The sequence below is a fragment of the Notolabrus celidotus genome, chromosome 9 (assembly GCF_009762535.1).
Source record: "Notolabrus celidotus isolate fNotCel1 chromosome 9, fNotCel1.pri, whole genome shotgun sequence".
NCBI lineage: Eukaryota > Metazoa > Chordata > Actinopteri > Labriformes > Labridae > Notolabrus > Notolabrus celidotus.
In genome coordinates, this window is record NC_048280.1 from 4,350,282 (window position 1) to 4,363,809 (window position 13,528).

Sequence of the window (13,528 nt, forward strand, 5' to 3'; positions counted from 1 at the left end):
CAGAGCCGGAACGCAACGGAGCGGATCCAGTGGAAGTTAACACATTGACTAGAATAGAAACCAATCAGATCCGATGCCATGACAGATCGGAGACGGACCGGACACTGATCTGGTGGAAATTGGCTGTTAGTATAGAGTCAGCTCTGGTGTAACACATTTAATCAAGTCTACATGTGGCTTGCTAATTACAGTGGACCTAGCTTGTAAACGTGCACACCTCTTTATATAAGGTCTAACATCAAACCGGACATATCAGAGAAAAGACTACGTTGTTAGTATATGAGTCTGCAGAATTCAAAGCACAGGATTAGAATAGAGTATTAGTCAATTTCAGACACTTCATCCAAGGCTCCCAAGTGCAGCATCGTGTCCATGATATCAAAAAATAAGAACTCTAATTAAAGCTGAAAAACTGTACACTCAGAGAGGTGCCTTTGCAAGGAAAGTGACAAAGAACCGAACAGACAGCCATTTATCTCTGAAACTCGGCACTTTTCTTGCCATTATTATTAGAGGACTTTTTGAAGCCACTCTTCGGTATCAGACACGTGCAAATCTGCTCTAAGTCTGCAACAGAAAGCCCCCGAAAGACCCCGAAAGACTGTTGGAAACAACTGATGGGATCTGATGAAACCGAGATAGAGCTGCTTGGCTTCAATTGCATCATGTGTGGAGGAAACAAGTTACAGCTGCAGAGAAGCATCCCAGAGGTGAAGCCGGGTGGAGGCAGCAGGATTATGCTGTGGGGGTGTTCTGAGCGTTTCTCAGGGTAAAAGGGAAGCTGAATGTAACAAAACACCGGGCAAACTAATTAAAATGCCTGGTGCAGAGCGTTTTGGAGCGTGGACGGGGCAAAATGGTTTGGCTTGAATTAGCACCATGACCCTACGCAATGCAAACACATCACCAACCCCTGCTGGCGCCGCATCTTAGGGGCCACTTCATCACGCTTTCTAGCAAACCAGCGTCACCACATCACAGTGTGTAATGTTTAATCCATCATGGGAGGCTCTTTCTGATACTTTTTCATCTCAACAGTGTGCCTGACAGAGCCCGACAGAGCCTGAGAGCATGTGCAGAGATTAATGGCAGAAAATCCTCAAATCCCAGTGTGTTAAGCTGTCATATCATGTCCAAGAAGACTGCAGGCTGTTACAGCTGCTACAACAAAGTGTGTGTCTACAAAACTAATGCAAATGTGATAATGACGGGGTAACGATGCAGGGGGGGAATGGGCATTGGTAAATGGACTGTACTGATATCGCTCTTTCCTCATCTTACGACCACTTAGAGCACTTTTAACATGTTACACACACTTAAACACACTTACACACTTTAATTTAGAGATGGTAGAGGATAATATGTAAAGTGCTCATTCATATAAAGCTGGCTCTGCCACTCAGGAGCAATGTGGGGTTCAGTGTTGTGTCCAAGGAGCTGGACATCTAACAGTTAACTTCATGATTGAGGGACAACCGACTCTACCACTGAGACAGAGCTGTTGGACATAAACCTTGATTATTACCCGCCTTTCTTACTCATCAATCAATCAATCAATCAATCAATCAATCAATCAATCAATCAATCAATCAATCTTAACTCAGAGCACCTTTCATACAAATGAAAAATCAAATATATAATGACTAAATATATAACAGAAATGGGTTTGAAGTAGAGACTAATGCACACCATTTTCAATAAAATGTGTATAAATAAACAACAAAGAGAAATTTTTAAGAGATCAGTAAATTAAAGATAAAACATAAATAGTTAAGACAATGAAAAAGGTTAAGATAAATAAAGTACTAAAAATAGCTATAAATTAAAAAAAAAAATGTAAGTTAAAAATGAATAAAACAATAGAATATATTTTTTAAAAATAAAGGGACGTTACTCCCAACATGCAGGCCTACTCATCCAACCTAAAGTCTCTAAAAGTAGTCTGGTAGGTAGAGCCTTCAGTTATCAGGCCCCTCTCCTTTGGAATCATGTACCAGTCAGGGTCCGGGAGGCAGACACCCTCTCTACTTCTAAGAGTAGGCTTCAAACTTTTCCTTTTTGCTTAGAGCAGGATAAGGCTTGGACCAGCTCTTAGTTATGCTGCTATAGGCTTAGACTGCCAGGGGAACTGACACACTGACTGGGATCCTATCTCTCCCCTTTCTCTGCACATCACTTACTTTAACTCTCCCTGTCCCATTAAAGTTACTAACCATAGACCTTCCTGGAGTCCCTGAGCTCCCTTGTCTCGTAGGTTCCTCTGGATCTCTGCTGCTGTGGACGTGCCAGACTCCAGCTGCTGCTACAACTAATGGAGCGACGCCTGCGAGCTAGTTCAGGCAGACAACTCGAGCTGCAATACCATACACGTCACATGTCCCACTCTCTTATCCATCATCCAATCCTGCCCTCTGCCTTTCAAATTGGCGGTCTATTTAAACTGGGAAAAATCTCCCATCTCTCCCTCTGCCTGTCAACGACTCTGCTGCTGCATGCCATTGCTGATATTTCTTCTTCCCCGCCGCCTCCCCAGCTTCCACCTGCAGGCTCCGGGGGTGTTTAGTATGTTTTGCTCATCACTCCTCAAGTCTGCATGTAAACTTTCTGCAGGGAGTGATGAGGCCGGAGCCTGGGCGCCAAACATGAATATGTTTTTGCTGCTACAATAAACAATTTAAACGTGAGTTGTCTGACTGAACTACTATCCATCTCAACACTATCATCTCTCTCTCTTCATCTTCATCCCTCTCTCAAACACGGTCTCAGCAGATGTGTGTCTAACATGAGTCTGGTCCTGCTGGAGGTTTCTGCCTGTTAAAGGAAGTTTGTCCTTGCCACTGTAACTTGCTAAATGCTGCAAAGTGCTCTGCTCATGGTGGATTAAGATGAGATTAGACTGAGTCCTGTCTGTAAGATGGGACTGGATCTTATCCTGTCTTGATGTTGGGTCTTTGTTAATAATAGAACATAGACCTGACATGTGAGGAGGTCCAGGTCTCAGCAAGGGAAAGCAACAGTTCATGTCAAAACACACACATCAAATCCTCTGCAATAAAAACTGCAGGAGGGACTGTGATGGACTGACGACATGTCCACGGTGTACCCCTCCTCTCAGCGGTATAGATACTAGATGGATGGAACAACTACAGGGGGCTGATTTGCTTATTTGCTGTGGTTAGTACAACTGGGGTAAAAAAGAGTTCTTGTGTTGTATTTGGAAAAAGAAACCCAAAGATACGCTTATACAGTTAGAGCTTGCTCAGGCTTGGACCAGCTCTTAGTTATGCTACTATAGGCTTAGACTGCCGGGGGAACTGACACACTCGGATCCTGTCTTTGCCTCTCTGCCTATCACTTTGATTCTCCCTGTCCCATTAAAGTTCCTAACCATAGACCTTTCTGGAGTCCCTGAGCTCCCTTGTCTCTTGGGTTCCTCTGGATCTCTGCCGTAGACCTGCTGCTACAACTACTACTATCCCTCTCACCCCTATCATCTCTCTCTCATTGCTTTCTCTCTCTCTCTCTCTTTGCTGAGACCCCAATTTGATGTGTGTCTAACAGGAGTCTGGTCCTACTGGAGGTTTCTGCCTGTTAAAGGAAGTTTGTCCTTGCCACTGTAACTTGCTAAATGCTGCAAAGTGCTCTGCTCATGGTGGATTAAGATGAGATCAGATTGAGTCCTGTCTGTAAGATGGGACTGGATCTGATCCTGTCTTGATGTTGGGTCTTTGTTGATAATGGAACATAGAGTACGGTCTAGACCTGCCTAGACTTAACACTAGCGAAGGCCCATAATATTAAACTGTTCATTAAAGTTCAGCATTTTGATTTCTCATTTGTTATTATTATGTAATTGTTGTATTTCATCCAATGCAAAAAAAAAAACACACTACCACGGCATGATATAATCTTAAGTAGAAAATAAATGCACAGCTGAGAAGACGCCACGTACCCTTGGTGCTGCTTTATGTTCACATCAGTCATACAGCGATGTAAAAACACAGAACGTATCCCTTACAGGTTTGTATCTCACAGCTGAGAGGACTAATAGCCTTGGCTGAATCACCACTCGAGTGCCTCTTTAAGATGAGTACATGAAGCTTGCGTTTTAATCCAACAATGGCTAATGGAGCAGATATAAGAATTAGCCAGCAGAAGCAAGAGAAACAAACCTGCTTTATACCACTTCACAGGAAAAAACAGAACAGGAAAAAGAAACAGGCCTGAGGAGAAGGACTGTAAACAAAATGATGCAATAAGAGCTCCTGAAGGATTATCTTTACATGTGCCAGCTCAAAAGGGATTTAAAAATTGTATTTCTGGAATAATTCCCGGACAGGAATGCATCTTAAGTGATCGGGAATACTGCCAGCGCTTCCTGCAGTCAACAGATAGCAAGTTTGACACGTGACACATATAAAAGCCTGCTAATGAAATCAATGGCAGCACGGTGATGCTCATGTCTGACTCATGTGGCTCCTGTTGATTCACAGAAGCAGTGATTAGCTTTGTGTCATTGATTTTGCTTTGGTGCCGTTTCACGTTCCAACGAGTCATCAAGATGTTGAATCGTTGCCTTTCAGAATTGGTGTGTGAATGTGTGGCACACAACCTCCCCTCCCTACCCGTGTCTGGGTCTTGGAGGGAGGTTTGATCACCAGCTGACTTGTTGCTGAGGAAAAGCAGCAGAAGCCAGTCTCTCCACAGAAAGAATTTGAATCGAGTAATAGAGTGTTGTCCCTGTTTCTCCATTTGCAGTCAGTGTCTCATTAAAGAAATGCAGCTGCCAAATGCTGGCACCTATGGACAATATTTCCCATCGCTTGAGAGGCTTTTCTGTGGGGTCTGTAATGAGCAAACACTACCTTTAATGCTCCTCTAGGGGGATATTAGAGCCTGAATCAATAGTCAATGCCAATGAAGAGCAGCCTGAATTTAACGACCCAACTGAGAAGCACTGGCGCTAAAACATATGAACACAGGCTGCAACACACCTCTTTGTTTTAGCATGGATCTTATTAACTCTGGAGAGGACATTAAGAGCATCTCAGTGTGGTGGAAAAAAAACACACATTTACACAGATGTGTTTTGTCCAGCATTATTAGCTCTTAGCTATAACAGGGGATCACAGAGAGGGATCTGCTGTTTGTGCTGCAGGGTCCAGATGCTGCAAGAGGCATGCAGAATGGGATTTGTTTTGGGGGGGTTGCATCTGATGTCAAACGGGGGATGTCTTTGCAGCACACAAGGCCTCAAAATCACTAGCTGGACTCTTCTCTTCTGTTGTCCCTAAATGGTGGAATGAATTGTCCAACTCCATTTGATCTGCAGAGTCCCTCTCTACTTTCAAAAGACAGCTAAAGACCCAGCTCTTTAGGAAGCACTATGCACTTAGCTAGACTGTTCTCCACTGTTGTCCCCAGTGGCAGATCATGTCTTCCAGCTACAGCTGACTCACACTGTCATGCTCTACTCTGGGAATCTGTGTTCAGGTCTGGAGTGACCCAGCACTTGGTACTTTGGTCATTATTGTGGTGTTGTTAATTGTTGATGATGATAATGGAAGGTCTTAAATGGTTTGGTTGCTTCATTGTAGATGTTCCTTATTTACTTTGTGCATTGCCTTTACACTGCTTGGCAGTACCTGCACCCAAATGAACTTGAAGCACTTTGTTACTCTTACTGATCTTGTTTCCTCTTGTCTAGATCTTTGCTTGTGTTGTTCTTTTTCTCATATGTACGTTGCTTTGGATAAAAGCGTCTGCTAAATGATGTTGTAAAGAAAAAAAAAGTACACTTAGAAAAGATTTTACCAGTTTGTCATGTCTCGTCAGTTATGTTAAGTTTGCACCTTTTGCTTCAGTCTTGTCGCTCATGTTTGTCATGTCCGCTTTTATTTTGCAGTCATGTCTCTCCTCCTGTTTCAGGTAACTTCACTTCCTGTTCTGGTGTTCTCTCGCCGTTGTGATTGTCATCCCCTGCCCCTTATTGTTTCCACCTGTGCCCCATTACCTCCTGTATAAAAGTCTGCGTCTTCCCCTGTCCTGTGCCCAATCGTTGTGTCTTGTCTGTATTGTATGTGCCTTCATACTCTGTCTCCAGATTCAAGTACCATGTTTGTTTCTTTTGTTTTTCACCAGGTAGAGTTTGAGTTTTCCTTGTGTTACTTTGTTGTAGTTCCAGCCATCATGCTGTGTTTTTGATAGTACTTTGTTTCATTATTTACTTGAATTAAGAGCCTCCTTTTGTTGCAAACTTATGAAGTTGTGCATTTGGGTCCTTATTGTCAATCCTTGTCATGGTTAAAAGAAGAAGAAGGTTGAAGTTTGGGTAGCTTTGCTAAGGGGGAAATGTACTCCTTCACTGTAGTGAAACAGACGCCATACAAGAAGTGGTTTGAGGAGTATGGTATAAAATCTGTGTCTGGATTTTTCTTGGTAAGCTTCCTTTATGTTGATATGAAAAGTCTAAACATGAAATCAGACGCCAGTGCTCACTGAACCAACCACGTTATTCAAACTAGTAAAAGAGAAGCGCTCGGCTGTAACTTACGATATTCATGAGAGTCAGGAGGTAATTCTGCACGTGCTCCTTGCCGTGAAATCGAACCACCGAGTCGTCGACTCCCAGCAGGATCTCAATGTTGTAGTCATCCTCTCCGGCATCTCTGCGGTGACGACGGCGATGAACGGTCTCGTTCACCTGCCGGGTGACAGAGTCCAGAGTCCCGGGTACATCGAGCTCTGGTTCTGTGCGGGGAGGAAGACAGGGGAGGTGTTAAGATCAAATATGTGCAGAAATAAGGATTGATGAAAGCATCACTGGGATCACAGCTCAAACCCAGTGCAAGTGTCTTGATGTACAACAGTGACTTATACTTCAAAATGCCTAGACAGAAATTCTAAACAATCACTTATCATTTCAGAAAGTTCAACATTTTAACCGCTCATACTTTTCAACCATAAATGTGAAAAGTAGGGCTTCCGGGCTCGTGACTGAACTGGCAGAGGGCATGCAGGTAGGCCAGTACCCATAGGAAAATACATTTAGAGAGGAGATCTCAAAAGTGTTTCATTTATGTCTCCTAGACAACAATGAGATCTGTTTGAAAGCAAAATGAGACTACAGCTTATGTCTCTTGTTTCTCATTCTTGCCTTCAGAAAAAAAGTTTCAAAAAGTCTCAGCTTAGTCTCCCTTTCAGTTCAAAAGGAGATCTCATCAAAATCTGAAATGATTCTCAGGTATTTCTCAAGTGTTGTGACTCCTTTTGAGCTCAGGTGGAGAAATCAGGGAGCTCTCTCAATCTAACCTCATCCATTTGTTTTTGTCAGACTCAGTTTTTGTGTCTCAAGTTGAGCTCAGATGGAGCAAAGAAAGAGCCTGAGCTCATCTTTTCAGGAACATTTATAATGCCCTGCAAAATTAAGATTTCAATGTAATTGTCCACAAACTTACAATTCTCATTAAAACATTTGAACCACTTGCAAGATCAGATATTTAGATGTGAAATGATCTCTTCTTTGACTTCACACTATGGTCATTCCTTTACAAGTCTGTTTGGAACAAAACAACTTCACAAAGATTTAGTGGATTTGAGAGAAATTGCAAAAGATAGAGATTTCATACAACAGGTATGACCGACCATTTATTTAAAATATGGGCTGCAAAAGGGCTGACCAGATTTAGCCAGATTATTACAATTAAAGGGGTGGATTCCTTTGGGCGCTGGTGGCCTAGCGGTCTAAGCGCCCCACATACAGAGGCTACAGTCCTCGTCGCAGGGGTCGCCGGCTCGATTCCCGGCCGGTCGACCATTTCCTGCATGTCTTCCCCCGCTCACTACTCCCCACATTTCCTGTCTCTCTTCAGCTGTCCTGTCAAATAAAGTCAAAAAGGCCAAAAATATATCTTTAAAAAAAAGAAGAAAATGAGCCATTAATGAGATCTCTCATTTAAGTCTGAAATAAGACTCATGTCATGGTCTCAACTATTTCTCCTAGAGAATTTTAGGAGACACTAAAGAGAAACCAATTTGAAACTTGAATGAGGCTGAAGTGAGAATCTCAATTTTGTCCCCAGAGACTTAGAAGAGAAAGCCTTGAGCAGTGAAATTTTCCTCTGGGTAGTTACCTAGACAGGCCATCCAATTGCCCCATTAGGTCTGAATAAAAGATTTACGTATATGGGCTCATTACAGCTTTGGGTCAACCTATCACTGCATCTCTATAAACTGCTATCTGCACATTAACACAGAATCTGTAATCTGAGAGAGAAGCCAATTAGTTCAGAGCTCCCCCTGGTGGCTGTCTGCACTATAGGTCTTAAAGCCTGCCTACTCCTGATGGGACGTGGGTCAAACAGACGTCAAGTTCTTATCAGACGTGTTTGTCTTATGCTGATTCATGTGCTCATTTTTCCTTGACGTTAAGTTTAAACTATTTTTTCTGGATGTGACGTCATGATTGACAGCTCTGTTGACAAATGCAACTCCTGCAGCGTTCTTTAGCAGATTATCAGAGAAGAGAGAACGTAACAAACACTCACACACTTTCCAACCCTTACACATCTCAGCAGATGTGTGTCTAACATGAATCTGGTCCTGCTGGAGGTTTCTGCCTGTTAAAGGAAGTTTGTCCTTGCAACTGTAACTTGCTGAATGCTGCAAAGTGCTCTGCTCATGGTGGATTAAGATGAGATCAGACTGAGTCCTGTCTGGAAAATGGGACTGGATCTTATCCTGTCTTGATGTTGGGTCTTTGTTCATAATAGAACATAGAGTACGGTCTAGGTGGGTGTTGACGGACGAGAGAGCAGGGAGCCGGACTGCAGTGGATCAGAGAAAGACTGGACACAGATCAGGTGGAAGTTAGTGGGACTCTAAAGTTTCAACCAAGCTCAGCAAAAAGAAAAGAGTCTGTTTTGACTCAGATATAATTTATTGCAGCTCAATAACGTCTGGTTTATCACTGCTGGAGGCTCCAAAATAACAGTCATCACCCCCAGAGGCTACACTCTCCTCAGCCGGTGTCTGTTTGGTGTCTGGATTGACAGATCCAAACTTTTTTCCTTTTATTCTGAGCATTTGATTTATCGCTGCTGCCAGGATTTTCAGAAATATTACAAAACTGCTGTTTAAATAAATTGCCAACACTGGCTTTATGTTGGTAATCTAGTTTTAACACATATTACTTCTGTTACACTATGAATGTATTTTTAATTCAGTCTGAATGGCAAGAAACCAATTATACAGCAGATTACTTCCACGCCCGAGGCAAAAGACCAAGGTTGCATTTCAATTAACATCCTGCAGCTTGTGCTGCTGACGCGACTCATACTGAGCATCCATAGTTGTAAATGAAGCCTCGGGCAGTTGGCTCACTCAGGTAATCCCTCTGAAGACCTTGAAGACTCTTGAGCTGATGACGCTGCAGGTTGAAGCGCTGAAACTCGAAATCTCTCCAGTGAGGAGCGATAACACGTCTGTAAAGCTGCGGTCAAAGCATCTCACTGTGAAACTGTAATCAACTCATTCACACCATGACTCATTTCTTTCTGGAGTAATATCACCATGAGACAAAAGAATATGGTTACTTCAGGGCATATTTCACCATTCACAGATTAAACACTACAGTTACATAAGAGGAGATCAGATTACAGTTCAAAGCCGGTGTCTGTGTCGTCTCAATTTAATGCTGGAGAGAATTATCTGACTTAACAGTATTTGGTCTCCTCTGAACTCCCCAAATCAGACCATGAAATTGCTAATGCTTCCCTTTTTTGATGGAGTGTCCCGCCAGTACTCAACATTATCCTAATGCTGTTTAGCTGTACACGCTGTGCACTCAGGCCGTCTCCCGTCAAACCTCACAGGGAGGCTCTGCTGAGACTAAATGATTCAGGCCCTGCTCATCGGCTCCAAATCCACCCTCACCAAATCTCAACACACCCCAGTCCCACCCATCATCCTAAATGATTCAGGCCCTGCTCATCAGCTCCAAATCCACCCTCACCAAATCTCAACACACCCCAGTCCCACCCATCATCATCGACGGATTCCCTGTACCCTTCTCCCCTCAAGTGAAGAGCCTCGGCGTCATTCTGGACAGCACTCTCTCATTCGCACCACACATTCAAAACATCACCCGGACTTAGGGCTGAACGATTAATCGAATTCAAACCGACATCGCAATGTGATAGAATGCAATTATCAAATCGCAAAGAAAAGTTTCATGTTCACAGACGCAGCCTTACGTGACATGCATGCAGTAGGTGGCCGTAATGCGCCCTTCAGCTGATTTGCCGACGGCAAAAAAACTCAGAAGAACGAGACACGTGTGAGCGGGGGATGAAGAAAACAACTTAAGCCACGCTAAGTTTTGATTTGTTGTTTTGTTAAAAATGGCCTCAGCAGAAGAACCGATCATATTGGGACGTACAAAGTAATCAACACGCTGAATATCAACATGTGGAGCAGGCTTATAAATAATCTCCACAGACGCAGAATCAGTGAAGACCCAGACAACATGTGGATTTACTGCAACAGGACAACTGAACAGAATCATATTTAAGACTCACAGTGTCCAGTTTTCTGTCTACTGGTTCTTATTGAGAAAAATAAGCATGTTTACGTGGTCAGGTGTCAATAAGAAACAACCAAATAAAATACCACAGCTATGCAGATGACACACACATTTACATCACCATATCACCAGGGGATTATAGTCCCATACAAACACTGAGTAAATGCATTGAACAAATCAATGACTGGACGAGACAGAACTTTCTTCAGTTAAACAAAGAAAAAACTGAAATGATTGTTTTTGGAGGAAGAAAGGTTAAAGGTTACTGCTCAGCTCCCATGTGCAATGATGAAATGTTCAAACCAAGCCAGAAACCTTGGTGTAGTCTTAGACTCAGACCTTAATTTCAGCAGCCACATTAAGACAATTACAAAGTCAGCCTACTATCACCTTAAGAATATATCAAGGATTAAAGGACTTGTGTCTCAGCAGGATGCAGAAAAACCCGTCCATGCATTTATCTTTAGCAGACTAGACTACTGTAACGGGGTCTTTACAGGACTCCCTAAAAAGTCCATCAGACGTCTGCAGCTCATACAGAATGCTGCTGCTCGAGTCCTAACAAGGACCAAAAAAGTAGACCACATCACTCCAGTTCTTAGATCCCTACACTGGCTTCCTGTCTGTCAGAGAATAGACTTTAAAATCCTGCTGATGGTTTATAAAGCACTGAATGGTTTAGGCCCAAAATACATTGCTGATCTGCTACTACTTTATGAACCACCTCGACCTCTGAGGTCATCAGGTACTGGTCTGCTTTCAGTCCCAAGAGTCAGAAGGAAACATGGTGAAGCAGCGTTTAGTCATTATGCACCACATATCTGGAACACACTCCCTGAAAGCTGCAGGTCCGCTCCAACTCTCACCTCTTTTAAATCAAAGACTAAGACTTTTTTATTTGCCACTGCCTTCCTATCTTAGATTATTTTAACCCACTTTAAATTAAAATTTTAATGTAATTTTTAATATATTTCTAATTTTCCTTTTCTTTTCTGTTTTATCATATTTGTCATTTTAATTGTGTTATTTTATGCCTGTCTGAATGTCTCCAATGCTTTTAATGTTTTAATGTAAAGCACATTGAGTTGCCCTCGTGTATGAAATGCGCTATACAAATAAAGCTGCCTTGCCTTGCCTTGCCAGTCAGGAGCTCAACCGGGTCAGAATCAGTCCGGCAGCGGAGAAAAAAGAGACCTGTCACTCAGCCGCAGCCCCCAGCTGAGCGTCTCTGCTGTGAGCAACACCTTCAGTCAGCTGGTTCACATCCAAACATGCTTTAAACTGAAAACACTTGTTTGGCAGAATTTTGTTAATTAGTTGTGGTGAATGCTTACAAGACTGCAAGTCAAAGGATTCAGTAAGTTTACAACTGTAATTGAAGTAGATAAATAAACCGTCTTTCATATTAATTCATGCTTCATTTGCCTTTATCTTAACAGAAGTCTAGCCTATGAGAAAGAACAGTTTGTGTATAATAAATCTGATATTGTTTATTATAATACAGATTGATTTATTACTTGTGTTTGTTGAAAAATACATGAAGAGGACCTTGAAAAAATAATCGTATACTAAATTGCAATCGCAATATTAAGGAAAATAATCGCAATTAGATTATTTTCCAAAATCATTCTTCCACCTCCGCAACATCTCCAGACTCCGCCCCTCACTGTCCCAATCCAGCACCGAAATCCTGGTTCATTCATTTGTCACTTCCTGTATCGATTACTGCAACCGCCCTCCTCACCGGACTCCCCACCAAACTCATCAACAGACTGCAAATCATTCAGAACTCGGCCGCCCGGATCATCACCCGCACCAAATCATCTGACCACATCACTCCTGTTCTCATCCAACTTCACTGGCTTCCTGTCCCATACCGCATCCACTACAAAAACCTTCTCCTCACCTACAAAGCTCTTCACAACCTGGCCCCCACTTACCTCCAAGACCTCCTTCATATGAATACACTCCCTCCCGCTCCCTCCGCTCAACCTCTGATGGACTATTAACAATTCCACCATCACGCCTCATTACCATGGGTGCCCGAGCCTTCAGCTGCTCAGCACCCAGACTCTGGAACTCCCCCCCCCCCCACACATAAGACAGTCGGACTCCATAACATCCTTCAAATCCCAACTCAAAACTCACCTGTTCAAACTGGCATATTCACTCTAAACTGGACTCTCTGCACCTCACTAGTTTTTTGTTTTTATCTATTACTTTTTGTTTGTTTGTTTGTTTGTTTTTATGATGTTTTAATGATGTATGCTTTTATGATCTGTAAGGTGACCTTGGGTGATCTGAAAGGCGCCCAAAATAAAATGTATTATTATTTTTATTATTATTATCCAGACCTCTTGGTAATCCCGACAGAAATAAGTGATGTCTGTTGATCCACCGTCTGCAAATATCCCATGCTCTATGTTGGAACTTTTTCAAGTGAAAGGCAGGAGATTGAATTTTCCACAACAACTCAGCAGCTTGGTCGGTTGTAACAGCAGCCAGCAGGAGTGTTGCAGGTTTAAAACCAATGGGGGGGGGGATTTTGGCAGGAAAGTGAATTAATCATCAGGGTGTCTTTGAGCAGCTCTGTTTTGTTTCCCTATGAACAGAGCGGCTGTGATTATGCCTATGGTTTGTTTGGTTTGGTTGAAACCTCAGTGGAAAATTGCGCTTTTGTTGTAAAGTTTGTATTTGCTTTATTTCTAATCTTGTTTGACATTTTGTGAAATTGAAATGAAGTGAACTGTAAGTGCACTTAGTGCGTCTTTAAATCTGTTTGTGTGTTGTTTTTCAAGAAGAGAAGATTGTTCTTTCATCACAACACCCTTCATGCTACAAGATTCCTGCTTTTTAAAATTACCAGCTTATAAGTGCATGCAGCTTTTGAAGCAAAGGGAAGATTTGCATTATAATGTGTGTATTATATTGTCTCCTATAGTATCA

The 13,528-nt window shown here is 42.5% G+C and overlaps 1 protein-coding gene across 2 annotated transcripts in view; it reads right to left on the bottom strand.

The window, feature by feature from the left end:
* Positions 1 to 13,528, bottom strand: part of adamts3 (ADAM metallopeptidase with thrombospondin type 1 motif, 3) — a 299,298-nt gene that overhangs the window by 164,389 nt on the left and 121,381 nt on the right. For both annotated transcript variants that reach the window (XM_034692333.1, XM_034692334.1), the window contains exon 5: positions 6,554 to 6,750. In XM_034692333.1, coding sequence (XP_034548224.1) covers positions 6,554 to 6,750 — 197 coding nt within the window. The remainder of the gene's footprint in view (positions 1 to 6,553; positions 6,751 to 13,528) is intronic.